The 26,754-nt window shown below is 45.0% G+C and overlaps 1 protein-coding gene across 3 annotated transcripts; it reads right to left on the bottom strand.

Annotated features, from left to right (window-relative positions):
• On the bottom strand, nucleotides 1-26,670 carry ACBD7 (acyl-CoA binding domain containing 7). Of its 3 annotated transcripts, none has more exons than XM_086714864.1 (4): nucleotides 26,103-26,670; nucleotides 552-669; nucleotides 341-403; nucleotides 1-260 (listed from the first exon to the last, which is right to left on the bottom strand). In XM_086714864.1, the coding sequence occupies exons 1-4, from the start codon at nucleotides 26,160-26,162 to the stop codon at nucleotides 187-189; spliced, it is 315 nt and encodes a 104-aa protein (XP_086570990.1). In that variant the 5' UTR covers nucleotides 26,163-26,670; the 3' UTR covers nucleotides 1-186. The 3 variants fall into 3 exon arrangements, with proteins under 3 accessions (XP_086570990.1, XP_025786298.1, XP_086570991.1); XM_025930513.2 differs by lacking the exon at nucleotides 26,103-26,670 and adding an exon at nucleotides 9,501-9,605; XM_086714865.1 differs by lacking the exon at nucleotides 26,103-26,670 and adding an exon at nucleotides 5,777-5,905.
• Nucleotides 26,671-26,754: the final 84 nt, after the last annotated feature.

Here is a 26,754-nt window from a genome sequence, read left to right as displayed (position 1 = left end):
TGGTTTAGGCAAGTAAAATTTCATTACATAACACAGTTTCAGTGTACCGCTAATTAAGGATTACAATTCATGTTAATGGCAAAAATATTCACGACATGTAGAGTTAACCGTGCATTTCTTGTCCAGATGTGAGGTCATGATAGCGTTATGAAGGTTTCAAAAGAAAAACTTTCTCATAGCTGAATTTTAAATTCCGTATTTTTCTATCAGCTCTTTTGCTTTAGCAATGTACGCACTCATGGCATCTTCCTTCGATAACCCTAGAAAGACAAAACAGATTATCTCACTGATGTATCGGGCAATTAAGAAAGTTTATTTCACTTATTAAAGAATTAACAACCTTTTTGGAGGTTCCATGCTTCCCATTTAGCCTTGCCTTTTAAATCTAATATTCCTGGACACTCTGCCAAAAGAAGGACAGATACATTTTCAAGGTTATTTTTTACTCTATACTTCTAACAAACACTGTTCAAATGAAACTTATCATTATTTTTAAATATATTATTTAAAAGATATTAACATACATATACATATACATATGTATGAAATACCAATATTAATGTCGCCAACTACAGATTGTTTGTAGAGCCCATAGAGTTCTTTCAGTTCTCCGTCATTTGGCCTTGTTTTCATCTTCTTCACATCTTCGGCGATCCTATCAAAATCAGCCTAGAACAAAAGGAGAAAAAGGTGCATGGTGCATTCACTAACTTTCGGCAGGCCCATCTATCTTGGGGGCATTCACCACCAAACACCGGGAACTCAAAAAGAAAGAGGAAGCTTTCAAACAGAATTGGAACCATTATAGTCTGGCTCCACCAGAACTATCGTTTACAGATACCTCTCCTGGTACCTGATAAACAGATAAGATAGGGACAACTATATAAAACTCTTAATTATGAGCATTCTTTTTTTTAATGTTTATTTATTTATTTTTGAGAGAGAGAGAGAGAGAGAGAGCGCGCGCGCATGCATAATCAGGGAACGGACAGAGAAAGACACAGAATCTGAAGCAGGCTCCAGCCTCCAAGTTGTCAGCTCAGAGCCCAATGTGGAGCTCGAACTCACAAACCCTGAGGTCATGACCTGTGCCAAAGTTGGATGCCTAACTGACTGGGCCACCCAGGCGCCCCAATACTAAAAATTCTTAATACTGAAAATTCTAAAAACTGAAGAAGACACAAATAAATGGAAAGCTATTCTATGCTCATGAATTGGAAGAAAAAATTTTGTTTAAATGTCCCTACCACCTAAAGCAATCTACAGATTTGTCGAAGCCAATCCCTATCAACATTCTAATGGCACAGTTTACATAGAAAAAAAAAACAACCTTAAAGTTTGTATAGAACAGTCAAAGCAACCTTGAGAAAGAAAAACAAAGCTGGAGTCATCACACTTCCTGACTTGCAACTACTGTATATTACAAAGCTACAGTAATCAAAACAGTATGGTACTGGCCTAAAAACAAACAGATCAATGAAACAGAACAGAGAGCCCAGAAATAAAAGCATGCGTATACGGTCAATTAATTTTTGACAAAGAGCCAAGAATGTAGAATGGGGGAAAGGTCACTCTCCTCACCAAATGGTGCTGGGACCACTTGACTGCCACATACAGAAGAATGAAACTGGACCACTATCTGACACTATGCACAACCCAAAGTGGATTTATTTATTTTTTTTTAATTAATTTATTTTTTTTTTAATTTTTTTTTTCAACGTTTATTTATTTTGGGGACAGAGAGAGACGGAGCATGAACGGGGGAGGGGCAGAGAGAGAGGGAGACACAGAATCGGAAACAGGCTCCAGGCTCTGAGCCATCAGCCCAGAGCCTGACGCGGGGCTCGAACTCACGGACCGGACCGCGAGATCGTGACCTGGCTGAAGTCGGACACTTAACCGACTGCGCCACCCAGGCGCCCCCCAAAGTGGATTTAAAGTAAGGTCAAGTAAGACCTTTGGTTTAGACCATAAAACTCCTAGACAGAAAATATAGGGGGCAGACACTGGTCTCGGCAATGATCGGATCTGACACCAGAAGCAAGGGCAACTAAAACAAAAATAAAGACGTGAGACTCCATCACGCTGAAAAGTTCTACAAGGTAAAGAAAAGCATCAACAAAATGAAAAGGCAACCTATGGAATGGGAAAAAATATTTGCAAATCATGTATCTTTAAAAAGTGCTTAATACTGTTGGTGGGAATGCAAATTGGTACAGCCACTTTGGAAAACAGTGTGGAAGTTCCTCAGAAAATTTAAAACAGACCTACCCTATGACCCAGCAGTAGCACTGCTAGGAATTTACCCGAGGGATACAGGAGTACTGATGCATAGGGGCACTTGTACCCCAATGTTTATAGCAGCACTCTCAACAATAGCCAAATTATGGAAAGAGCCTAAATCCCATCAACTGATGAATGGATAAAGAAATTGTGGTTTATATACACAATGGAGTACTATGTGGCAATGAGAAAGAATGAAATATGGCCCTTTGTAGCAACGTGGATGGAACTGGAGAGCGTGATGCTGAGTGAAATAAGCCATACAGAGAAAGACAGATACCATATGGTTTCACTCTTATGTGGATCCTGAGAAACTTAACAGAAACCCATGGGGGAGGGGAAGGAAAAAAAAGAAAGAGGTTAGAGTGGAAGAGAGCCAAAGCATAAGAGACTCTTAAAAACTGAGAACAAACTGAGGGTTGATGGGGGGTGGGTGATGGGTATTGAGGAGGGCACCTTTTGGGATGAGCACTGGGTGTGGTATGGAAACCAATTAGACAATAAATTTCATATATTGAAAAAAAATTAAAAAATAAACAATGCAAAAATGAAATAAAATAAAAAATGCTTAACATTTAAAAAATATAAAGAATTCATACCACTCGATAGCTTTAAAAAAATCAATTAAACAAAATGGGAAAGGAAGGCAAATGGAAAGGGTCCGACGCTGCACAGATCCTCTCGCACCCCGTCACTAGTGATGTGGGTGGAGAGCTGGCCCGCCCAGCGTAGGAGGTGGAGCACAGAGCACCCTCTGCGGGAGGACCGCGAAGCAGGGCATCACCTGGGGGGGGGGGGGGTGGGATGGTAGGGGAAGCGGAGCACCCCCTGGGGGAGGAGAAGGAGGCGCGGCTCAGCAGCGCGGTAGCATGTGGCGCTCCCTTTTGGGGAAGGCCGAGAGGAGGAGCGGTGGTTGGGCTTCAGGCGGGGCGTCAGGGGTGCGCACTGGTAAAGGGCTTCAGAAGAAGGCAAAAAGAAGAAGAGAAAGAAAACCCCTCCCAGATAACATTCCAGACAAGTTAACTACAGCTGGCCAGACAACATAAAGAAGTCATCAGGAAAGTAGAAAGAAGCTCATTTGCAGAAGAAAAACGAAAAATACAAAAAAAGAAACGAGTCCCAGAAAGCTGAAGAGAAAGCATAGAAAGTACAGTCTAGAATGAAAGCTACTTGCTCTGAGGCTGAAAGATCAGGATCTGAGATTCAAGACAACAAGCAGGGAAAGCCTTTAGACAGGATTCTTCATATGGTCCCAGAACCGACAGAACTATTGTAAATAAGTGCCTGTCTCTTGAAAAGAAGAGGTTACCAGTGAGAAGGGCCGCAGCCCAGTTGCTGAATAATGCTTGGGGAACGCAGAAAAAACAAAATGCCAAATGGTGACAGTGGATGAAAAAAATTGTTAATTAACTTGAATTTAAATAAATAAGTTAAAAATAAATAAATAAAATGGAGATAATAACAAAAAGATGGCAGATGATCAGAAACGTGAAAACTAAGAAAATCAAGGCTAAATGAAGAATGAGAGCTTGTCTGTGTAGAACTTAGTTATGTAGTTTAGAGAATTTTTCTGAAAAAAATCTAATACATCCTTTATAAATTAAGAAAAAATAAATAAGACATAGAGATGGCCAACAGACACATGGAAAGGTGCTCAACATCACTCATCACCAGGAAATGCACATCAAAGCCACTATGAGATATGACCTCACTCTTATTAGGATGGTTAAAATCAAAAGACAAGAAATAGTGTTGGTGAGACCTTGGAGAAAAGGGAACCTTCCTGCGCTATGGGTGGGAACATAAACTGGTGCAGCCACAGTGGAAAACAACAAATTAAAAATCCAGCTCCCACGTGATCCAGCAATTCTACCTCTGGGTGGAAGCAAAACCCCTGTCTCACAGCGATGCTGGCACCCCCACGGTCATGCCCAGTGGTTCTGGTTTTTGTTCTTAACAAGAGTCAAGACATGGAAAGTACAAGTTGAGTGTCCTATCAATGAGGTTTTGGGGTGATGGGGGGGGGTTCAGAACCGATGGCCAAGAAAGAATTCTTGAAGAGGCGCAAAAGGGTGATTATTATTAAAGCACGGGGACAGGACCTGTGGGCAGAAAGAGCAGCACTGGGGTTGTGAACAATGACTGGTTATACACTATGGAGATGGGGGAGGTAAAGTCAAGAGGAAGCGTTTTTTTTTTTTAATGTTTATTTTTTTTTCGAGAGGCAGACAAGGGCGAACAGGGGAGGGGCAGAGAAAGAGGGAGACGCAGAATCCAGAAGCAGGCTCCAGGCTCTGAGCTGTCAGCAAAGGGATTTCCAGATGCTAAAGAAGACTCATAGATTACTGGAGGCCTAGCTATTGTCAAGCTAAGGTTGTGTTTCCCTCTAGCAAAGCATTAACATTAGGAAAGTAGGCAGTTCCTGGACTTTAGGCTACTGATAAGATTGCCTTTTTCTTGTGATATTACTACTAAGATATTTGTAAATTGAGGGAGACTCTATCAGTCTAACCATTTATCTTCTGTCCTTTCCTTTGTTCTTGGGCAGCCAGGAGTGTCTGAGGAATGTCACACATATCCCACCTGGGGTGGCAAGGGGGGGTGGGTTGTGCTAGCTGGTGCTTGACCCTCAGCTTGCCTTATGGTCCCTCATCACAATGATGGATGAATGGATAAGGAAAATATTATACAGACACTTACACACACATCCTGGAATATCATTCAGCCATAAAAGGGAAGGAGATCCTGCCATGAGCAGCAACAAGGATGGGCCCTGAGGGCATTATGTGAGGTGAAGTCAGACAGAGGCCAACAAATACTAAAGGACCTCACTTGTATGTGGAATCTAAGGTCACTAAACTTAGGGAAAAGGAGGACAGATTGGCAGTTACCACAGGTGGGGATGAAGGGTGGGGGAAATGGATGGATGCGGTCAAAAGGTGGCAAAAAAAAAATCTATCAAGAGAAATTTCAACCCACATTTGTTGTAAGTTTAAAGCATACAAATATAACTTTTTAAAAACAAATTACACTTAGTGCAGCTTTGTTGATCCCCCTCATGGACGCTTCCCCCTCTCCTTCCTAAATCCACCCTTTGCCATTTGCAATAGCTTTGCTACCAACCAGTCTCTGTCGAGAGCTTTCACCACCCGGTTCCTCTTTGCCCAACTCCCAAAGAGCGTCAGGCTGGCCGGCAGCTCCCTGTTGACATATTCTGCACAGAGGAATGTCTATGGGCTCCCAGGATTTTTAAAAAGATTTTGTTTTATATTTTACTCAAGTAATCTCTGCCCCCAGTGTGGGACTCGAACCCATGACCCTGAGATCAAGAGCTGCCCGCACCACAGACTGAGCCAGCCAGGAGGCCCCTGTGTGCTCTTAGCTTTATCCCTTGTCTTATAACCTCTTCGTTTCTCTAAAAAGGGCTTTGGTAACTATTTTCCTTAATAGAATTTTTCTATTCTTTAAAAAAAATAAATAAACGTTATTTTACCTTGTGTTATTTAAATCAGGGATAAGCAGGGGCGCCTGGGTGGCTCAGTCGGTTGAACGGCCGACTTCGGCTCGGGTCATGATCTCGCAGTCCTTGAGTTCTAGCCCCGCGTCAGGCTCTGTGCTGACAGCTCAGAGCCTGGAGCCTGTTTCAGACTCTGTGTCTCCCTCTCTCTGACCCTCCCCTGTTCATGCTCTGTCTCTCCCTGTCTCAAAAATAAATAAACGTTAAAAAAATAAATCAGGGATAAGCAGGAAATGTCACCGGCCTGGGTATCAAACAAGAAAAGCTCAAGAAGGCATTCCACCCCCACCCCCATTTTCTTTCTCCAATGCAGAGCTGCCTTTGATCCAAATATCCAAAGTCCCAGTACAGAAAGTGGATAGCCCCAATGTAATGTCAGAACCTCAGTGATCTCAGCAGAGGTGCTGGATAAAGTTTCCTTCAGCGCCAAAGACAGAACAGTAGCACAACTAGGACAGTTGTTTCGTCATGGACAAAAATCACTTGTAAATCAGAGAGACTGGGTTCTCCAACCTAAATAACCTGGAAAATGGCCCAGCCTCCTAATTAATCCTTACAAGGGTCTAAGAAGCATGGGTGCATGTGACAAGGGTCATACACCCTGCCTTCTCTTTCCGAGTTTCTTTCTAGGAAGTTGCCAACTGCTTTAAACAATGTCATGGTTAAGAACGCAGGCTTTAGGGGTGCCTGGATGACTCAGTCAGTTGAGTATCTGACTCTTGATTTTGGCTCAGGTCATGATCTCAGGGTCATAAGATCAGGCCCCACATCGGGCTCCGTGCTGAACACAGGGCCTGCTTAGGATTCTCTCTCCCTCTACTGCTCACGTGCACTCTCTCTCTCAAAAAACAAAAACAAAAACAAAAACAAAAACACTTGCTCCAGAGCCAGACTGCCCCAATTAGAATCTCAGCTTCATCTCTTAAGAGCTATGTGTCCTTGGAAGTTATTTAACCTGTGTCTGTTTTCTCAGCCAGAATATGGGACAATAATACTACCTATCCACAAGGTTGTTGGCAAGATTAATCAGGTTAACACATGTAAAATAGTTATTTAAGTTTATTTATTTATTTGAGGGGGGGGTGTGGAGAGGAGAGAGAATCCCAAGTAGGCCACACACTGTCAGTGCAGAGCCGACGTGGGGCTCAAAGTCACGAACCATGAGACATGACCTGAGAGAAAGTCAACAGTTGGATGCTTAATCAACTGAGTCACTTAGGCGTCCCAACACATATAAAATATTTTAAATAGTGCCTGGGACATGGTGAGTGTTTAACAAAGCTACCATTATTATTTTAAGTCTCTTTGTGGGGAAAAAAAAACACCTAATGCTAGAGAAAACTTATTCACAATGAAAAATATGTTGATTTAACAAATAATACCAAATTGTCTTTATACACTCAGCTTTGTAAGCCATGTAGAAAAAATAAAGACCAGCAAGAAGTATACTAAAATATGCAAACAGTAATTGCCTCTGATTATTGGTAAGTTTTCTGGTGTTTTACCACTTTCTATACTCTCCAAATGTTCTATAGTGTGTCCCTCTTGTGTCTATAATCAGGACAAAATGAAAATGCTCCATAAGTACCCACAGCTTCCTAAGGGCCGGGCAGGGCTATTCAGAGGCATAGGGATCTTTGCCTCCAGATTTGCTTGCTGTAAGGTCTTATGCCCTTTCCCAGTGACAGAAACCCAATTCCCCTTGGCAAGCCAAGCCTTGAGGAGAATTCTAAGGATTCTCAACAACCATGCTAGGTCCCTGCCTTCCAGGAAGGAACTTCTGGAAAAGCGTTCCTCATAATGTGGGGGAACATGGAACCATTTGATAACCTAATGAAACGCTTGGCCCTCTTTACAAGAGGTCAGCCCCTGACACAGTTTCACACACAACTTCAAGGATCCCCCTTTCTTCTCCCTTCCAGGGTAGAGAAGCCCATTCCAGAGCAGGGACCAAGATCATTCTTTCCATCCAGTGTGCCATTTTGTGGTGCCACAACTTGATACATTCCTGCTCCATGGTGTGGCTCCCATGTACCCTCTCTATGGGGCCCTTCCCAGTGCAACCATGAGGAGCTCAAGTGGAAAGAGCACTGCCCTCACATCAGGATCTTGGGTTTGAATTCTAGCTTTGAGAGACAATGCCATGGGACTCTATGCTAGCAACAAAGTTCTTGTGATTCAGACTCCACACCCCCCCCAAAAATGATACTATTAACCTCGGGGGGGGGGGGGGGCGCCTGGGTGGCGCAGTCGGTTGAGCGTCCGACTTCAGCCAGGTCACGATCTCGCGGTCCGTGAGTTCGAGACCCGCGTCGGGCTCTGGGCTGATGGCTCAGAGCCTGGAGCCTGTTTCCGATTCTGTGTCTCCCTCTCTCTCTGCCCCTCCCCCGTTCATGCTCTGTCTCTCTCTGTCCCAAAAATAAATAAACGTTGAAAAAAAAATTAAAAAAAAAATAATAACCTCAGGGGGAAGGTGTTAAGATTAAATGCCATTAAGAAAGCACATATTCTTGATTTCATTCTGTTGACTCTGCCCAGCCAGAGCTCATCACTTGGATCATACTACTTAATGCACGTACTGAACACCTATGATGTGCCAGGCCTTTGCCAGGCACATGGGGACGAAACAGGGCAGCCGGCGCCCAAGGAGCTCGGGCTCCAGTGGGAGATGAGCAAGTCAACAGTGATCACGTGATACTTGCTATAGTGGAGGAGCTGCAGGCACTCTGGGGACACAGAGGACAGAGTGTCAGCGGGCGTGGAAGAAGCCTTCCCAGAGGACATGGCGCTTAGCCCAAGCCTGAGGGGTCAGCACCCGAAGGACAGACAGGGGCTTGGAAGGGGGCTCATAATACAGTGATAGGTACAGGAACAAAACTGTATACACATAAGAGCATAATCGAATCAGTGTGTGTATATACACACTTATACCATGCACATGTATCTATGTATACATGCACCTGTATGTGCAAGCACGTACAGGCATATATATACACGTACACATTTTTCACACATACTAGAAACGAATCCATCGTGTTAGCAGTGGTTGTCATTTGGGTGAAGGAATTCCTGATGGCCTTTATTTACATTAGTTCTCTTTCCCCAAAGTTCCCACCCTGAACATTTACTTTTTTCGCATATCAGCAAAATAGTATTTTTTTATTGTAGTTTTACAGCTCTCTGCTGCCCAAAACAACTTTTGCCTGAGAGAGGCCCCTGGCTGTACCAAGGAGCGAGGCGGTGCGGGTGGGACCCCAGCCGCCCTCGCCTCCATTTCTCAGATGGGAAGAACTGGAGGGGCAGGGCCGCCTGGTCCTCCCGGAGCAACTCGGTGTCCGTCCTCCTGGGAACGTGAGCCTACTTGGCGTTTAACCAATCCCCGGGGTTCACAAGCGTTGCCATAGGGAACCCCGGCTCGCCATCCATAGATGGCACCGGTGCCGTCCCCACTGCCATGAGTGGACGCTCGCGAAGCAGGTGGGAGTGTCCTCGGGGTCACCACGGACAATTCGGGGCAGGCGGGAGCGGGGATGAGGGAAGGGGAGGAAACGGGGGCAAGAGGACTGCAGGCAGCAACTGTCCCAAGTTCCAGGTCCGAGCGGCCCGCCGGCCAGGAGCATCACGCTAGCCACAAGCCCCACTGCAGCGATTCCCTCGGGGGGGTGGGGGGGCAAACCCTCCCTCACGGCCTTCGACTTACCTGCAGAGACATGGTCACAAAACCCAACTGCAGCCACACTCCCGACGCACACTCACCCAGACCCCGCCCCGCGGCTCCTTAAATGGCGGCGCGCCTCCGCCCGCCAGCTACCATTGGTCGCGCTCTGGGCCCGCATGGCTCCCATTGGCCATTGGTTCTGGGGGCGGGGCTGAGCTGTGAGCCGCACCGGCCGTGTAGGGGGCAGCTGTCCGGCTCTCCAGCCTCGCGCGAGGGTAGTCAGTTGAGAGAGAGGGTGAAGCTTGGAACTGGAAAGGGAAGGAGCTGGGAATTTAAATGAGTTCCTCTCCGCTCTTGGCTCCCTCCCCAATTCTTTCTCAAGAGACCGTTTTCAGGAAATCCAGAGAGGTCTCTGCAGGGCACGGAAATCAGTGGGGATTCCTTTTTGTGTATATATGTATACCTCCGCCCCTTCGTAAACGGAGGAACCTGGACTGTAGGCAGTATATTGAGACCTCTCACGTCTCCTCTCCCATCTCTAGGTACAGTTCATCGGCAATGAAAAAGGCGTCTTCTCTTTAAAAAGCAAAAATACGTTCTGAACACGTGCTGCAACCACCCTAACTAGTTCTCAGTTAGGGCAAAGGCACAAAACTACGTGCGTATTCAATTTGAACCCTTTCGCCAGGGGAACAAATCCAATGTCACCGCAGGTCTACAGATACACAGAATGAGGTTGTGATTCACATTGGATTAATTGTTCAAAGAACTGGAACAGCATTTTCTGGTGATATGAGGAGTTAATTTTCCATTCTTCATTTATGTTTTTATATATTTTTAAATGTTTATTTTTGAGACAGAGCACAAGTGGGGAAGGGACAGAGGGGGAGAGAAAGAATCCCAACCTGACTCCACGCTGCAAGCGGGGCGGGAGGCGCTCTGTCCCACAAACCGTGAGATAATGACCTGAGCTGAAATTAAGAGTCAGAGGCTTAACCCACCGAGCCCCAGGTGCCCCACCTCCCCCGCCCACCACTACCTCCAACTCTTCATTTAAAAGAAACTTTCGTGGATGACTCAGTTGGTTGGGTGTCTGACTTCAGATCAGGTCATGATCTCAGTGTTCGTGAGTTCAAGCCCTGGATCCGGCTCTGTGCTGGAGCTTGGAGCCTGGAGCCTGCTTTGGATTCTGTGTCTCCCTCTCTCTGCCACTTCCCTGCTCGCACTCTCTCTCAAAAATAAACAGTATTGGGCGCCTGGGTGGCTCAGTCGGTTAAGCGTCCGACTTCAGCTCAGGTCACTATCTCCCGGTCCGTGAGTTCGAGCCCCACGTCGGGCTCTGGGCTGATGGCTCAGAGCCTGGAGCCTGCTTCTGATTGTGTCTCCCTCTCTCTCTCTCTCTGCCCCTCCCCCGTTCATGTTCTGTCTCTCTCTGTCTCAAATAAACATTAAAAAAAAAAAAAAAAACAGTATTAAAAAAAAAAAACTTTCATGGAGCCAGGTGCCGGGAAGAACTGACAAATTCAGGATTTAGAAAGTTACTGACTTGAAACATCTAACAATACAACATATAACCATGCAAGAGATGGGAAAGATAGGGCCTAAAACATTTTAGCTTGGTTTTTTTTTTTTTTCATTTTAGCTTGTTTTTGCATAAAACTACATTTAAAAAAAATATTTGCTTTTCTTTTTCGTGTAAATCCCTTCGTTTGTTTTTTTTTAATTTTTTTTTCAACGTTTATTTATTTTTGGGACAGAGAGAGACAGAGCATGAACGGGGGGAGGGGCAGAGAGAGAGGGAGACACAGAATCGGAAACAGCCTCCAGGCTCTGAGCCATCAGCCCAGAGCCTGACGCGGGGCTCGAACTCACGGACCGCGAGATCGTGACCTGGCTGAAGTCGGACGCTTAACCGACTGCGCCACCCAGGCGCCCCAATCCCTTGGTTTTTAAGTTTTCTCCTTGAAAATTTTTTCATGGTATAATCAATGAATTTCCAAGTAAAAGACAAAAAGCTAATGTTAACAAAACGCAATGGCCAGGCTTTTTTTGGTTTTTAGTTTTTAAATTTCCAGGTGTACTGTGGGGTACAAAGGCAAAAGAAAGGCAGCTTCAGGACAGTGAGTGCTTTCTCAGCTGGGGAAGCCCTCAAGTGTTCCAGTAGGGAAATACTGGGGTGAGGGCCAGTATCCGTGTGAACCTGTAGCTGAGACATTTGGGCATTATAGTCATTATAAGAAATCAGGAAATGAAGGGCCTCTGACTCCTCTGGGTCATGATCTTGAGGTTCATGGGTTCGAGCCCTGCGTGGGGCTCTGTGCTGACAGCTCCCAGGCTGAGCCTGCTTGGGATTCTGTGTCTCCTTCTCCCTCTGCCCCTCCTCCACTTGTGCTCTATCTCTGTCTCTGTCTCTCTCTCAAAAATAAACATTTTTTTTTTTAATTTTTTTTCAACGTTTTTTATTTATTTTTGGGACAGAGAGAGACAGAGCATGAACGGGGGAGGGGCAGAGAGAGGGAGACACAGAATCGGAAACAGGCTCCAGGCTCCGAGCCATCAGCCCAGGGCCTGACGCGGGGCTCGAACTCACGGACCGCGAGATCGTGACCTGGCTGAAGTCGGACGCTTAACCGACTGCGCCACCCAGGCGCCCCCAAAATAAACATTTTTTAAAAATCAGGAAAAGGGGAAAGGGAAGGCACACTGTGCTGTTTTATTAATTAATGTTAAGAACTCTCAAAGCATGTTCTCTTGAGTTGCCCTCCTCTGACCAGAGGCTAGAGCCATGGTGCCTTGTTCCAAGGAACAAAAAGAAAGGAAAGACAATGGATATATTGATGTCTCTGTCCAGTGATAATAATATACTACGTACAGTGAAAACCCAGCTTTCTGGAGCCCTTAGGAAATGAATCAATTTGGACAATCAAGTTCTTTTTTTTTTTTTTTTACTATATTGTTAAATATTGATTACAGATCAATATACATACATACACTCATATATATGTAAAATTTTAAAAATAAAGGGCACATTTATGAAACTACCACCAGTTTAAGAAATAGAACATTACCAGGGTGCCTGGGTGGCTCAGTTGGTTAAATTGACTTCGGCTCAGGCATGATCTCACAGCTCATGAGTTAGAGCCCTACTCCAGGCTCTTCGCTGGCAGTGCAGAGCCTGTGTGGGATTCTCTCTCTCTCCCTCTCTCTCTCTCTGCCCCTCCCTGCTCATGCCCTCTCTCTCTCTCAAAATAAATAAGTGGACATTAAAGATTTTTTTAAAATAAATAGAACATTATCCTTACCTTTGTGACTCCCTTGATTCCATTATATCCTATCTTCCTCATTCATTCATTCAAATAGTTACTGAGTGCCCACTATGAGCAAGGCACTGTTTTAGGTTCTTGAAAGACATTAGTCAACAGAACAAACAAGAATCCCCATCCTCGCATTACATTCTGGTAGGGCATTGCAGACAATACCATATATAATAAGTGAATTCTATAGTCTATTAAAAGATTTTAGATTATAAGTGCAATTAAAAAAATTTTTTTTAAGTTTATTTATTTATTTTTGAGAGTGAGAGAGCGAGAGCATGAGAGGGAGAGACAAAATCCCAAGCAGGGTCAGTGCTCTCAGCACAGAGCCCGACATGGCGCTCGATCTCAGGAACCAGGAGATCATGACCTGAGCTGAAATAAAGAGTCGAACGTTCAACCAACTCAGCCACCCAGATGCCCTGATAAGTGCAATTTTTAAAAAGAGCAAAAGAGGGGCGCCTGGGTGGCGCAGTCGGTTAAGCGTCCGACTTCAGCCAGGTCACGATCTCGCGGTCCGTGAGTTCGAGCCCCGCGTCAGGCTCTGGGCTGATGGCTCAGAGCCTGGAGCCTGTTTCCGATTCTGTGTCTCCCTCTCTCTCTGCCCCTCCCCGGTTCATGCTCTGTCTCTCTCTGTCCCAAAAATAAATAAAAACGTTGAAAAAAAAAATTTAAAAAAAAAAAAAGAGCAAAAGAGATGGTAAGTCTTTTTTTTTTTTTAATTTGAATCCAAGTTAATTAACATATAATGTAATAATGATGTCAGGAGTAGAATTTAGTGATTTATCACTTACATATAACACCCAGTGCTCATCCCAACAAATGCCCTCCTTGATGCCCATCCCCCATGTAGCCCAACCCCCCACCCCAAACCCCTCCAGCAACCCTCAGTTTGTTCTCTGTATTTAAGAGTCCCTTATGCTTTGCCTCCCTCTCTGTGTTTATCTTATTTTTCCTTCCCTTCCCCTATGTTCATCTGTTTTGTTTCTCAAATTCCACATATGAGTGAAATCATATGATACTTCTCTTCCTCTGACTGCCTTACTTCACTCAGCATCCGCCTTGTTGCAAATGGCAAGGTTTCATTCTTTCTGATTGCTGAGATGGGCAGTCGTGGGTATGTGGGGTAGAAGAGGTAACCCGCAATGGTAAGTAGGGGACACAGGGTAGGTCTCTTTGAGAAGATGGCATTTGAGTAAAAGTTTGAAGGAGGTGAAAGAGCTGATCAGGAAGACCCCCTAAGAGCTGCATCCAATACAGAGACCCTCAAGAGTGAGCTTCCCCGGCAGGTGTGAAGAACACCAAGGAGCCAGTGTGGCCAGAGCAGAGGAGCAGAAGAGGCCAGGGAATAGAAGATGGAAACCGGACAAGACCTTCCACAAAGGCATTTGGGGTTAAATGGGAGTGAAACAGAACCATTGAAGAGTTTTGGGTGCGATCTGCCAAGATACCACTACTTTTTAAAGGGATCACTCTTGTTGCTGTGTTGAAAATAGATTGCAGGGAAACAAGGTTGGAAGCAGAATCTTTACCATAATTATAATCCAGAGAAGAACTTACGGGGTGTCTCAAACTCAGGTGGTAGTAGTGAGAAGTATCTCAGATTCTGGATATATTTTGAAGGTAATGTCAACAGTAGTCCCTCAAAGATTCTACATGGGATGTGAAGGAAAGAGAGGAGTCGGGATAATTCCAAGAGTGTTGGCCTGAGTCACTGGGAGGCCCACTGGTGGAGTAGGTTTGGCGGGGAGCAAAGATCAGAAGTTTAGTTCTGGACATGTGAGTTTTGAGATATCAGACATCCAAGTGAGATGTCAAATAGGCAGTTGGATAGCAAGTCTAGTTTGGGCGGGGTACATTAATGTGGTACTCATGAACAGAGAGATAGTATTTAGAACCCTCAGACTGGGTGACTCTAGAAACTGAGTGTATATAAATGAAGAAAGAGGATTGAAGACTAAGCCATGGGAAATCACAACATTAAGAGCTTGGAAAGGAGAGGAAGAATGAGCGTAGGAGACAGAGAAGAAGTGGTCATTGAGTAAGAGAAAAACCAAGAGAATGTGGTGTCCAGAAAGCACATCAAGTGAGAAAGCATGTCAGGGGGGAGGAGGACTGAGAGTTATCGATTGGATCTTGGTCATTGTCAAGATCACTGACAACCTGGAGAGAGAAGTTTCAGTGCAGTGGTGGGGGACAAAGGCTGATTAGAGTGTGTTTAAGAAAACACCAGGTGTGGCGCACCTGGGTGGCTCAGTCGGTTAAGCATCCAAATTTGACTCAGGTCATGATCTCATTGTTTGTGAGTTCGAGTCCGGCATTGGGCTCTGTGCTGACAGCTCAGAGCCTGGAGCCTGCTTCCAATTCTGTGTCTCCCCCACTCACACTCTGTCTCTCTCTCTCTCAAAAATAAAAACATTTAAAAATTTTTTTAAATAAAATAAAATAAAAAAGAAAACACAAGATGCAATTATATAATCGTTTTTTTGGACTCTCCCTTTGTTTATCCCTCCACTCATGTCACACTGTCTTAATCATTAAATCCTACCTATTTTGTTCATCTTCACAAAGCGTTGTTCTGGCACTTTGCTCTTCCCTCTAAACTCTAACATCCATGAGTCATGTTCCACAAAAGAAAATTCTTGAATTTTTCTTAGAATTGCATTGAAAAGCTACATCAGTTGGGTGGGGGAGGAGAAGCAGATATTTTTGTGACAGAGTTTCACTATTCATGACTCATATCTTTTTCAATTAGTTTTCTTTAATGTTTTCAGAGAGTTTTCCAATTTTCTCCATTAAAGGTCTACACATCTTATGTGTATTTTTTTTTTTTTTTAAGTAGGCTTCATGCCCAGCACAGAGCCCAACTCGGGGCTTGAACACACCATCCTGAGATCAACACCTGTGCTGAGATCAAGAGTCCGATGCCTAACTGACTGAGACACCCAGGAGCCCCTTAAGGGGATTTCTTTCTAAGTATCTTTGTAATTTTTTTATTATGTTATAGATGAAGTCTTTAAAATATTTGCATTGTTCATCCTTTTGTAACTGGTACAGAGAAAGGGAGTTGTTGTCTATTGACTCTTTATCCAGCAGCCTTGATAGATCTCTTAAGTTTTAATTACTTTTCAGTAAACGATTTGGGGTTTTCTATTTATCAAACAATAGTCTATGAATGATGATAGTTTTACTTAGTCCTTTGCATTCCTCAAATCTTTCTTTTCCTTGCCTTTCTGCACTAGCCAGGACCTGAGTATAATAATGGCTAGGAATAGTATATGGTTCCTTAAAGGTAACGTGTTCAGTGTTTCACCATCAAATGTGATATGTTCACTGCAGCTGGCTTATTTTGATGGATATACATGTTTTAGTAGGTTAAGGAGGTTTCTTCCTATTTGTAGTTTGGCAAAACTTGTTTTCATAAATGGATGTAGAATTTCATCAAAAGCTTTTTTTTTTTTTTTTTCTTTTTCAACGTTTTTATTTATTTTTGGGACAGAGAGAGACAGAGCATGAACGGGGGAGGGGCAGAGAGAGAGGGAGACACGGAATCGGAAACAGGCTCCAGGCTCCGAGCCATCAGCCCAGAGCCCGACGCGGGGCTCGAACTCACGGACCGCGAGATCGTGACCTGGCTGAAGTCGGACGCTTAACCGACTGCGCCACCCAGGCGCCCCATCAAAAGCTTTTTTTAATGTCTCTGTTGGGATTGGGATGATCATATGTTTCCCTTTTAATCTTTTCAAGAGAGCTTACATGAACTGATTTTCGATTGTTAAACCAACCTTGCATTCCTTATTAATTTTGACTTGAACTTGATGAAATGTTTCTCTTTTTTTAAATACATGACTGGACTGTGAGTTATATTTTGAGGGATTTTTCATCCATCTTTATTTTGTAACTTCCCTTCCTCATACTGTCTTGTTTTGTTTTGTTTTTTTCCTGTATCAGCACTATGCCGGCACATAAAACGAGCTGGAAAAGCATCCTCCTGTCTGCGCTCTGGAATAAATCGTGTAGAATGAAGAAAATTACAAATGAGAGAAGGTCGCACAGCAGCCAATGACACTCAGGCTGATTTTCTGCTTGCTGCCTCCTTCACTTCCAGTCCCTGAGGTTAAAGCCACTGTCCAAGCACAAGGGAGTCTAATGCTTACCCCACCCACCCCCCAACTCGCAGCCAGAACGAGCATCCGAAAACACAAGCGGCATTAAGCGTGCATATATCAGGGGCAGCCGAGTTTTCTTATGATAAACTCCAAACTATTTTTGGCAGCAGACTTCGCGCTAATGCTAGTGAGGCCCTCGGTGAAAGTCACCCGGGAGATTTTTCCCAGAAGAACCCATTAAGGGTTCTGACGCCCTGCCAAACTGCCCTGTGGAAACACCAACTGGCCTCCCCCATGAGCACACGAGAACAGCGGGCCAAGCGCTGCAGAGCTTTGGTGGCTCCGGCACAAAGAAGACCACAGGGCCTCCGCGGTCTTGCCCAGGTAGGGGTGCCGGTGCCCGCCCCTCCCCTTGTCTCCCTGGAGGCTCCTGGCAGCCTTTTTTTTTTTTTAATTTTTTTTTTCAACGTTTATTTATTTTTGGGACAGAGAGAGACAGAGCATGAACGGGGGAGGGGCAGAGAGAGAGGGAGACACAGAATCGGAAACAGGCTCCAGGCTCTGAGCCATCAGCCCAGAGCCTGACGCGGGGCTCGAACTCACGGACCGTGAGATCGTGACCTGGCTGAAGTCGGACACTTAACCGACTGCGCCACCCAGGCGCCCCGTGTGCCACCCAGGCGCCCCCTGGCAGCCTTTTAAAGGTTAAGCTGACGTGGTTTTGGAAGCGATGCTTTTGAATGCCACAGAGGTGCTGCTGTCCACTTAAATGGAACTCCACTGAGAGATAGCTGTGAGCGCATGGACCCTTCTATCCACCGTGCAAAATCCCCTTGGCCGGAGTACGCTGCACACACAGCGGGGCAAATCTCTTCCTCGGCTCCTACTGGCCACTCTTTGTGTGCAGCCCTTGGCCGGTCTCCTGCACCTTCTCACTGGGCTGCATGAAATTCACGTTCTTTCCAGCCCATGTCAAGTGTAATGAGCACGGCTTGGCCTCCCCACAGTTCTCCTTTATCACTGTTTCTGCTCTCAGTCTGTGAGGTCTGAGTGTCTCCTATCAGTGTTTGCTTTCAGGTTCCTTCTGGCAAACCTGAAACACAGATGTGTCTCAGTATGAACTTGAACCTGAACCGGCTGAAGAAGTTCTCAGTGGTCCCCTGCCGCCCCCTGCCGCCCCCTGCCTCGGGAATGGCTCATCTGTGGGAAGTTGCCAAGGTAGATCGGGTTTCCTTCGGCCACACCCGGGAGGAAATTGGTTCCCTCTGTGGCTTTGCCACTGCTTCTGATGTGTGGATGGAAGAAGTGGCCAAAGGGACACAATTGGGAGTCTGTGCTGGGCTGGGGCACCTGAGAGGTCTGGGGGGCACAGCCCTGAGGCCTGACTGGGCCGTGAAACTTGGGTCCCTGCGGGTGCGGCCTTGTTGGGAGACTGGGGTGCAGAGGTGGAGTGTGGAGGGGAGCACAGGCTGTGGAAGCCCCAGACTCTGGCGGGGTGAGGCTGTCTCTGCCCTTCTGCATGGAGGTCTGGCCGAGGCCAGCCTCCTCCCAAAGCAGGGAATTCAGAAGTTGATTTGTGCTGGTGGAGGGGCCACTGCTTCTGAAGGTGAGGGTGGTCTCTTCCTCTCCAGGCAGGGTGGGGGACTGGTGGAACTTCTACCCTGACACCTGACCATTGTCAGGTGGCCCATGTTCTGTGTTGCTCCGCTGAGCGCTCTTAGAGCAGGAATCAGAGGTGAGAACAGCCAGCTCACGGCTACCTTGCTCCGTGTTGCAGACTCCACGCTGTACCTGGTGAGACAAGAAAAGCATGCTGCTGTTGGTTAGCTCAGCCGAAGCCTGGGGTTTCTGGGCCACGACATGGCCCTCCAGCTCGGCTCCCTCGTAACTCAGGAGCAAACAGGAGGTCATTGCTTCCTTGTGCTTACGGCCCATCAACGAGTCTTGATCTCTTCCCTGTGTGACTCCCGGGCACGATCAACTCAACCAGGCTTCCGTGTAGTCAGGGAGTGGCTCCACATAAGGGTTTTTTAGTTCATCTCCATGACCTGTATTCATCCATAGATCTTGGGCTCTAAAGTGCTCTCTTGCTGAGACTGACAATGAGAGATTTCTTGAGCAGTTTTTCACATTTCCTGCATATGTAAAAGGGGATATGGTATATTCCACTGAGTACTCCTTGGAGGCAGGGGTCCGCTGACCAGTGTCTACAGAACACCCTCAGATTCCACACACCCACCACGGTTCCATCTTATCTGACCCTGGAGGGGTTCCGGGGCAGCACGGAGAGGGGGCTGCCAAAGGAGGCACCCAGCTTGTTGCCAAAGGTGAATTGTGACTGAAGCCAAAATCTTCAAACTTACCATGTCAGCATCCAAGAACATGCCTTTAAATCTACGGACAACACACTCCTGGTGACCATACCCCACAGACATCATCTGATGGAATTTGCCTGTGGCCTTCTTTTCTTGCAGACTGCCGTGAGCCAGTAGGAACTCAAGTTCCTCTCTTTCAGTAGAGTATTCCAGGACAAGGCAGAGTCTGGATCACTTCAAATAATTGTTTTGGGATGGTTCACGGCCTTCCTGATTCTTATTCACAGGATAGTCTCTTGAGTTTGGAGGAGTTCTGCTAAGTCTTTTCAATGATTTTAATGACCACCTCTTTCCTAAGGCAGGATGCGTCGAGCCAACTTCAGCTTGGCCAAGTTAACCCTTGATGATGGTCTTGAGAGCTGGTGGCTGGCCATATGGACCCTCATCAGCAGAGACAGCAGAGAGGCCCGGGGGCATGTTGGACTTACTGTTGACTTTGGAGTCAAGGTATCCCAAGGCCAACTTAAAATTGGGAGAAGTTGGTGAGAAGCTTGGCCCACGTCACCTCAAAAGAAAATTCCAGAGTCCACCTGATCAGCTGATCTTTGTAATGGAATCAAAACACAATGCTAGATGAGCATAGAAATAAACAAAACTGAACACTAACTAAATAAAAGGAAAAGATGAGAAAAAAATTAAAAGGAAGAAATGAGAAAAAAGTAAAGAAAAAAATGAAAATGAGATAAAAAAAGGAATAGTAAAGAAAAATGAGTGAAAAAATAGTATTTAGAGTGGCATTAAGTACATTCATAATGCTGTGTTAACCATCGCCAGTATTTCCAATATTTTTTCATCCTCCTAAATAGAAACTCTGTGCCCATTAAACACCTTCTCCCCTTCCCCCCAGCCTTGGTAACCTCTCTTCTACCTTTTAATCTATGAATTTACCTAGTCTGGGGACTTTATACAGCATGATTGCACAATGTTTGTCCCTTTGCAACTGGCTTATTTCACTTAGCATAATGTTTTTCAAGTTCATCCATGTTGTAGCAGGTGTCAGTATTTTATTCCTTTTTATGGCTGAATAATATTCCATTGTATGTAAATAGGACATTCACTCATTCGTTGATGGACATCTAAATTGTTTCTACCTTTTGGCTCTTGTGGATAAAGCAACTATGGCCATTGTCATACTAGTATCTGTTCAGTCCCTGCTTTCAATTCTTTTGGGTATATCGTAGGAGTGGAATTGCTGGGTTATATCATCATTCTATGTTTTAACTTTTAGAGGAATTGACAAACTGTATTCCACAGCAGCTGCATCATTTTACATTCCAACCGGTGATGTAGTAGGGTTCAGATTTCACAGTATCCCTCACCAACACTGGTTATTTTCTGCTTTTTTTTTTTTAATGTTTATTTTATTTTATTTCTTGAGAGAAAGAGTGCAACCCAGGCAGGGGCAGAGAGAGACGGAGACACAGAATCCAAAGGAGGGTCCAGGCTGTGAGCTGTCTGCACAGAGCCCAAAATGGGACTTGAACCCATGAACCATGGGATCATGACTTGAGCCAAAGTTGGATGCCTAACCGACAGAGCCAACCAAGCGCCCCTCTGTTGCTTTAATAATAGCCACCCTTTGGGGCGCCTGGGTGGCGCAGTCGGTTAAGCGTCCGACTTCAGCCAGGTCACGATCTCGCGGTCGGTGAGTTCGAGCCCCGCGTCGGGCTCTGGGCTGATGGCTCGGAGCCTGGAGCCTGTTTCCGATTCTGTGTCTCCCTCTCTCTCTGCCCCTCCCCCGTTCATGCTCTGTCTCTCTCTGTCCCAAAAATAAATAAAAAACGTTGAAAAAAAAATTAAAAAAAAAAAAAATAATAGCCACCCTCATGGATGTGAAGTGGTATCTCATCATGGTTTTGATTTGCATTACCCTAATGATTAAGGATGTTGAGCATCTTTTTATGTGCTTATCAGACATTAGTATATCTTCCTTGGAGAAATATCTTTTTCAAGTCCTTTGCCCATTTTTGAGTTGGCTTTTTGGGAGACTAACAACCCCAAGATCAAGAGTTGCATGCTCTACCAACTGAGCAAGCCAGGGGCCCCATGGTTTTTTGTTTGTTTTTGCTTTTTGTGATTGAGTTGTTGTTCTTTATATATTCTGAATATTAGTCCCTTATCAGATATAATTTGCAAAAATATCTTCCCCTGTGGCTTTTCACTCTCTTGATGGTGTCTTTCGATGCACAACATTAATTCTGATGAAGAACCAATTTATCTATTTTTTTCTTTTGTTGCCTGTGCTTTTGTTGTCAGATACAAGATATCACTGCCAAATGCAGTGTCACAGAGATTTTCCCCTATGTTTTATGAGTTTTATGGTTTTGGCTCATAAGTTTGGATCTTTGATCCACTTTGAGTTTCATTTTTCATGGGGTGTAAGTAAGGGTCCAACTTCATTCATATGCATGTGGATATCCAGTTTTCCCAGCACTGTTTGTTGAAAAAACAGCTCTTTCCCCATTAAAGGGTCTTGGCCTCCTTGTCACAAGTTAATTGACCATTTATGTGAGAGTTATTTCTGGGCTCTCTGTTCCATTGATGTATAAGTCTGTCTTTATACCAACACCACACTGTTTTGATTACTGTAGTTTTGTAGTTCGTTGTTAATATCTGAAAGTGTGAGCCCTCCAATTTTGTTCTTCATTTCCCAAGATTGCTTTGGCTGTTCAGGGGTTCTGTGAGATCTGATATGAATTTTAGGATTAAAAAAAAATTTTTTTTAATATTTATTTATTTTTGAGAGAGAGAGAGAGCATGAGCAGGGGAGGGGCAGAGAGAGAGGGAGACACAGAATCCAAAGCAGGCTCCAGGCTCTGAGCTGTAAGCACAGAGCCCAACGCGGGACTCAAACTGATGAACCATGAGATCGTGACCTGAGCTGAAGTCAGATGCTTAACAGACTGAGCCACTCAGGCGCCCCTAGGATTTTTTTAAATTCAACAAAAACGCCCATTGGGATTTTGATAGGGATTGCAATGACTCTTTAGGTCACTTTGCGTAGTATTTATCTTAATTGTGGCTGAGCATTTAATCTGGAAGACAAACCACAGACACAAACCTAATGCCTGATTCCTGCCACCAGAGATTATGTTAAAGGCTGTGGGATGCAAGCACCAGGAGTGACACAGCAGGGCTGAGATCTATTGTCTGAAGCAAAACGGTAACTCTTTTATTTTTATTATATTTTAAAATGTTTTTTTAATTTTTGAGAGAGAGCACGTAAGCAGGGGAGGGGCAGAGAGAGAGGGGGACGGAGGCGCAAGATTATGACCTGAGCCAAAGTCGGATGCTCACCCAACTGAGCCACTCAGGCGCCTGCTAACTCTCCTTTTAGAATAGCCTCTGCATAGTGTATGTGGTGGTCCAGGATTATTCAGGTCCTATTGACCTGTTCAACCTCATCTTTCACTGCTCTCCTTCCTCACATGCACATCCCACCCCCAGCTATCCAGGCCCATGGCTAGCTACCACCCCACTGTCTGGAATGCTCTTTCCCATCTTCTTAACTGGCCAGGCCCTCTTTCAAGACTCGCACCTCCTCCTCCAGGAAGCCTTCAGGGTAAGAATTATCTTTAGCGTGGGCTACAAGCCTAGAGCCACTTCTCTCCTCTCCTGTCATTCTCACCTTCCTTCCGAGGGCTCCCCCTGCTGCTTGGGTCTCTTTCCCCATTCTAACAGGTCAAGCACACTCCTGCCTCAGGGCCTTAACCTTCCCCCACTCTTCCCCGGCTCAGTCCTCCACTTCCTCCAGGTCTTGGTTGAACAGGCACCTCTCTGTGAGGCCTTTTAGCACCCAGCCCAGCTGAGACACAGAGAGAGAGGGAGACACAGAATCTGAAGCCAGCTCCAGGCTCCCAGCTGTCAGCACAGAGCCCGACGTGGGGCTCGAACTCACGAACCATGAGATCATGACCTGAGCCGAAGCCAGACGCTTAACCACTGAGCCACCCAGGCACCCCAATATAAATGTCTACTTTAAAAAAGTCTAAAATTATAGGTTTATGTTTATGTATATCTATGGTACATTGTGAATAGTTACCTGTAGCTTATTTTGTATCATACAGACACTTTATTTCCAAAATTACTGGTGCTGGCTCTTTAGGACCTATAGAAAATCTAAAGCCTAGATTCCTATCACATTAGGCCTCTGCCCTTAAAAAGAAAACAAAACAAGGGTACCTGGCTGGCTCAGTCAGTAGAGCGTGTGACTCTAGATCTTGGGGTTGTGAGTTTGAGCTCCACATTGGGTGCAGAGGTTAGTTTAAAAAAAAAAAAGAAAACCTCAAAAAATAAACAAAACAAAACTCTAATAAATAGAATCTATTAAAAAAAAAAAAAAAGAACATCCCCAGACAGCTCTTTGACCATTTAAGATCTTTCAAATATCTCTTTTTGAATAGGACAGCTCTCCTCCAAGGCCCCCTGACAACCTTGCATGTCTCCATCTAGCCATGTAGGCAAGGCTTGACTGCAGGGGCAGAATGCCTGAGAACCCTTCTGCAGCGAGGGTCCCTATCTTGTGGAAGACTCCCACAAAGGTGTTTCTCTTCGGGGTGCCTGGGTGGCTCTGCTGGTTAAATGTATGACTTCAGTTCAGGTCATGATCTCATGGATCATGAGTTTGAGCCCTGCATCAGGGTCTGTGCTGACAGCTCAGAGCCTGGAGCCTGCTTCGGACTCTGTCTCCCTCTCTCTCTGCCCCTCCCCAACTCTCTCTCTCAAAAATAAACATTAAAAAAATTTTTAAAAAAGGTGTTTCTCTTCCACATCCCCAGTTTTAGTGGAGACTAATGCTTTTCACCTTGCCCCCTGCCCTCTCTGCTCGCCACCTTAGGGTATATATAGCTGCAGGTTTCTGTGTAAGTCTATGAAACTGCTCAGCTGAAGTTTAAAGCTGGCTTGTCAATGCAGTGACCCCATCACTCATGACACCTATGGTTAGTGATCTCTGGGACTAGGGATGTCCCATGGGCCTAGGGAGGCAGGGAACTGATAAACATGCTGATCTTGCTTTTGCTGTCTCAGAAGTATAATAAATGGCCTACATCCAATTAGATTCTTTTTCTCCTTACTGGCCTTATCTATGGATGTGTGGCACGTCACCATGCTGTTGCTTAGAGATCGCTTAACGGCTTGAAATGTCTCACGTTTAGGTTGCATCTACAGATACTTAATGACATGACTTATCACCAAGGCCCTTAAACCACCCTTACATCACGACAAGCATATAAATCTACCAATAGTCCAATTCTGGAATTAATGTAAAAAGTAAACTTCATTATTCAAAGACCAAATTGAGGCTTTACAGGGCAAAATAACTGAATGGCTGTCATTACAAGGTTATATATACAGGGGCGCCTGGATGGCTCAGTCCCTTAAGCATCTGACTTCAGCTCAGGTCATGATCTCACAGTTTATGGGTTCAAGCTCCTTGACCGGCTCTATGCTGACAGCTCAGAGCCTGGAGCCTGCTCTGGATTCTGTGTCTCCCTCCCTGTCTGCCCCTCCCCCACTCACACTCTGTATCTCTCTCTCTCTCTCTCTCTCTCAAAAATAAACATTTAAAAAAAGGTTCTATATACATATGTACATATATATACATATACACCACGTGAGTTAAAGTGATAATTTGAAGACTATGTGAGAAACATTGAAAAAAGTTATATGGAAAGAAAATCAGAATACAAAATTTAATCTGTTATCATTTACAATTTAAATACATACACAAATGTGAAACCAATCAGAAAGGAACACTGAAAGGAAATGTGTTTTGAAGTAATTGGGTCACGGGAGAAGTGTTTGGTTTTTTTCTTGCAATGTTTGTGTGATCCAACTTCTTTGAAGTGTGGTTATTCATTTTAGCAAAATTCTTGTGGCAATTATATTGGCAGTCTCAAAATAAAACACATGCACTAAAATCATAGAGGCTACTGTTAATTTTTATTAACTCTTAATTCAGATTGTTCCTAGATTTATCACAGTTACACTTATCCAGCACTTTTTCTGTGCCACTGTGCTAATCATCTTACAGAGATGATCTCTTCTAATAAGCACAACAGGTACTATTTTTATCACTTCATGGAGAGGGCTAATTAGCTTGCTTTAGGAGTCAGATACTTGGCCAGGGATGGAGTTAGGATTTCAATCCAGGCAGCCTGGCCCCAGAGCCATGGGGTGTAAATGGTAGGTAATACTCACAGAGGGAATGCAAACTGAGAAGATGCTACAAATCTAACTACACAGTCTGGAACCTTAGGGGAACAAAAATTTATTCACATTTCCTTCCCATCACTCTAGCATTTCAATTAGGTATGTGCGTCTGCATTTCTGTTACAGCTTAAAAGCTAGAGATCTAAGACTACTTTAAAACTGAATGTTGGCAGTTCATCACGAACCAATAAGATTCATTTTGTGAAACAAAAGCCTGTTGTTACACTCAAACTCATTGTAACTTCATTCTTCTTAATCTTTTCAATTGTGATTTAAAAAAAAAAAATCAAACTGTACTTTAACCCTGTGTAACCTGCAATAATTTTTGACCCAAGGGAACAGTTTTTTGTTTTGTTTACTTTATCGCCAGTTGGGCGCTATGTAGGTAACAAAAACTGAAAATACAGGAAATAGATCCAAAAAATGGAAAACAAAACGAGCAGCGAAGAGATTGAGGACGGAAAATTTTTGAGAAAGATGGAGAGAGGAAAAGTAAAGTGGGGGAGGGGCGCTAAATTGGGCTGGAAAAGAGAAAGGAATGGGGTGGGGAGGGAGCAGGCTCTTTAAGTCAGAAGCAACCTACTTTCTTCTAAGTTCTCGCCACAGCTAAATCAACAGGTTCAGAGGCCTGACCTTGCAAACGTCCTTCAGCTGTTTTGCGGCTGTCCGTGCCTTCCTAGCGACTCCATTCATAACCGTTAGTTTCCACTGGTCGGAGTTGCTACGGCGGACATTTGGAGGACTTTTCTGAGCCGCTGTCGCAGAACGCAAAGTCTTCTTTACTCTCTCCTTTCAGGAGGCTCATGATCGCCTACATTGTTGCCTGTAAGCACTTTTTTTTTTTAAATCGCAAACCACCCCTCATCCCCCGTTTATCTTGATTTTCCTGGTACTGGGGATACGACGGAGATGGGGGCACTGGGACAAGGACTAGGGTTTTGCGTCCCCTTAGGCAAGCCAAATACAGAAAAGCGGGAAGAGAGACAGAGCCAACACCGCCAAGCGCTGAAAGGTAGAAACTGGATTAGAAGGGTGTGGGCGACAAGTGAAAACCCAGCCCTCCCGCGACTACCGTAGAAGAGCCCCCAGACCTAGCCTCGGAGACGGTGAGCGGCGGGTTACCACGGCAACCGTGATGTCTCGCGAGACAGACATTGCGCCTGCGCACTGACGCGATAGGACGCGGTCCTGAGCCTCCCAACCCCGCTCCCAACCAAACTCAGGCTTTTTGCAAGTTGCTGCCTCGAGACGCTGTGGGCAGACTCTCTCCCCGGTGAGTGTCAAG

This window comes from Puma concolor, chromosome B4 (assembly GCF_028749965.1).
Source record: "Puma concolor isolate L17-30 chromosome B4, mPumCon1.1.hap2, whole genome shotgun sequence".
Lineage (NCBI taxonomy): Eukaryota > Metazoa > Chordata > Mammalia > Carnivora > Felidae > Puma > Puma concolor.
The sequence above is the reverse complement of the archived record's forward strand: the minus strand, read 5'-3'. Positions and strand labels throughout refer to the sequence as shown.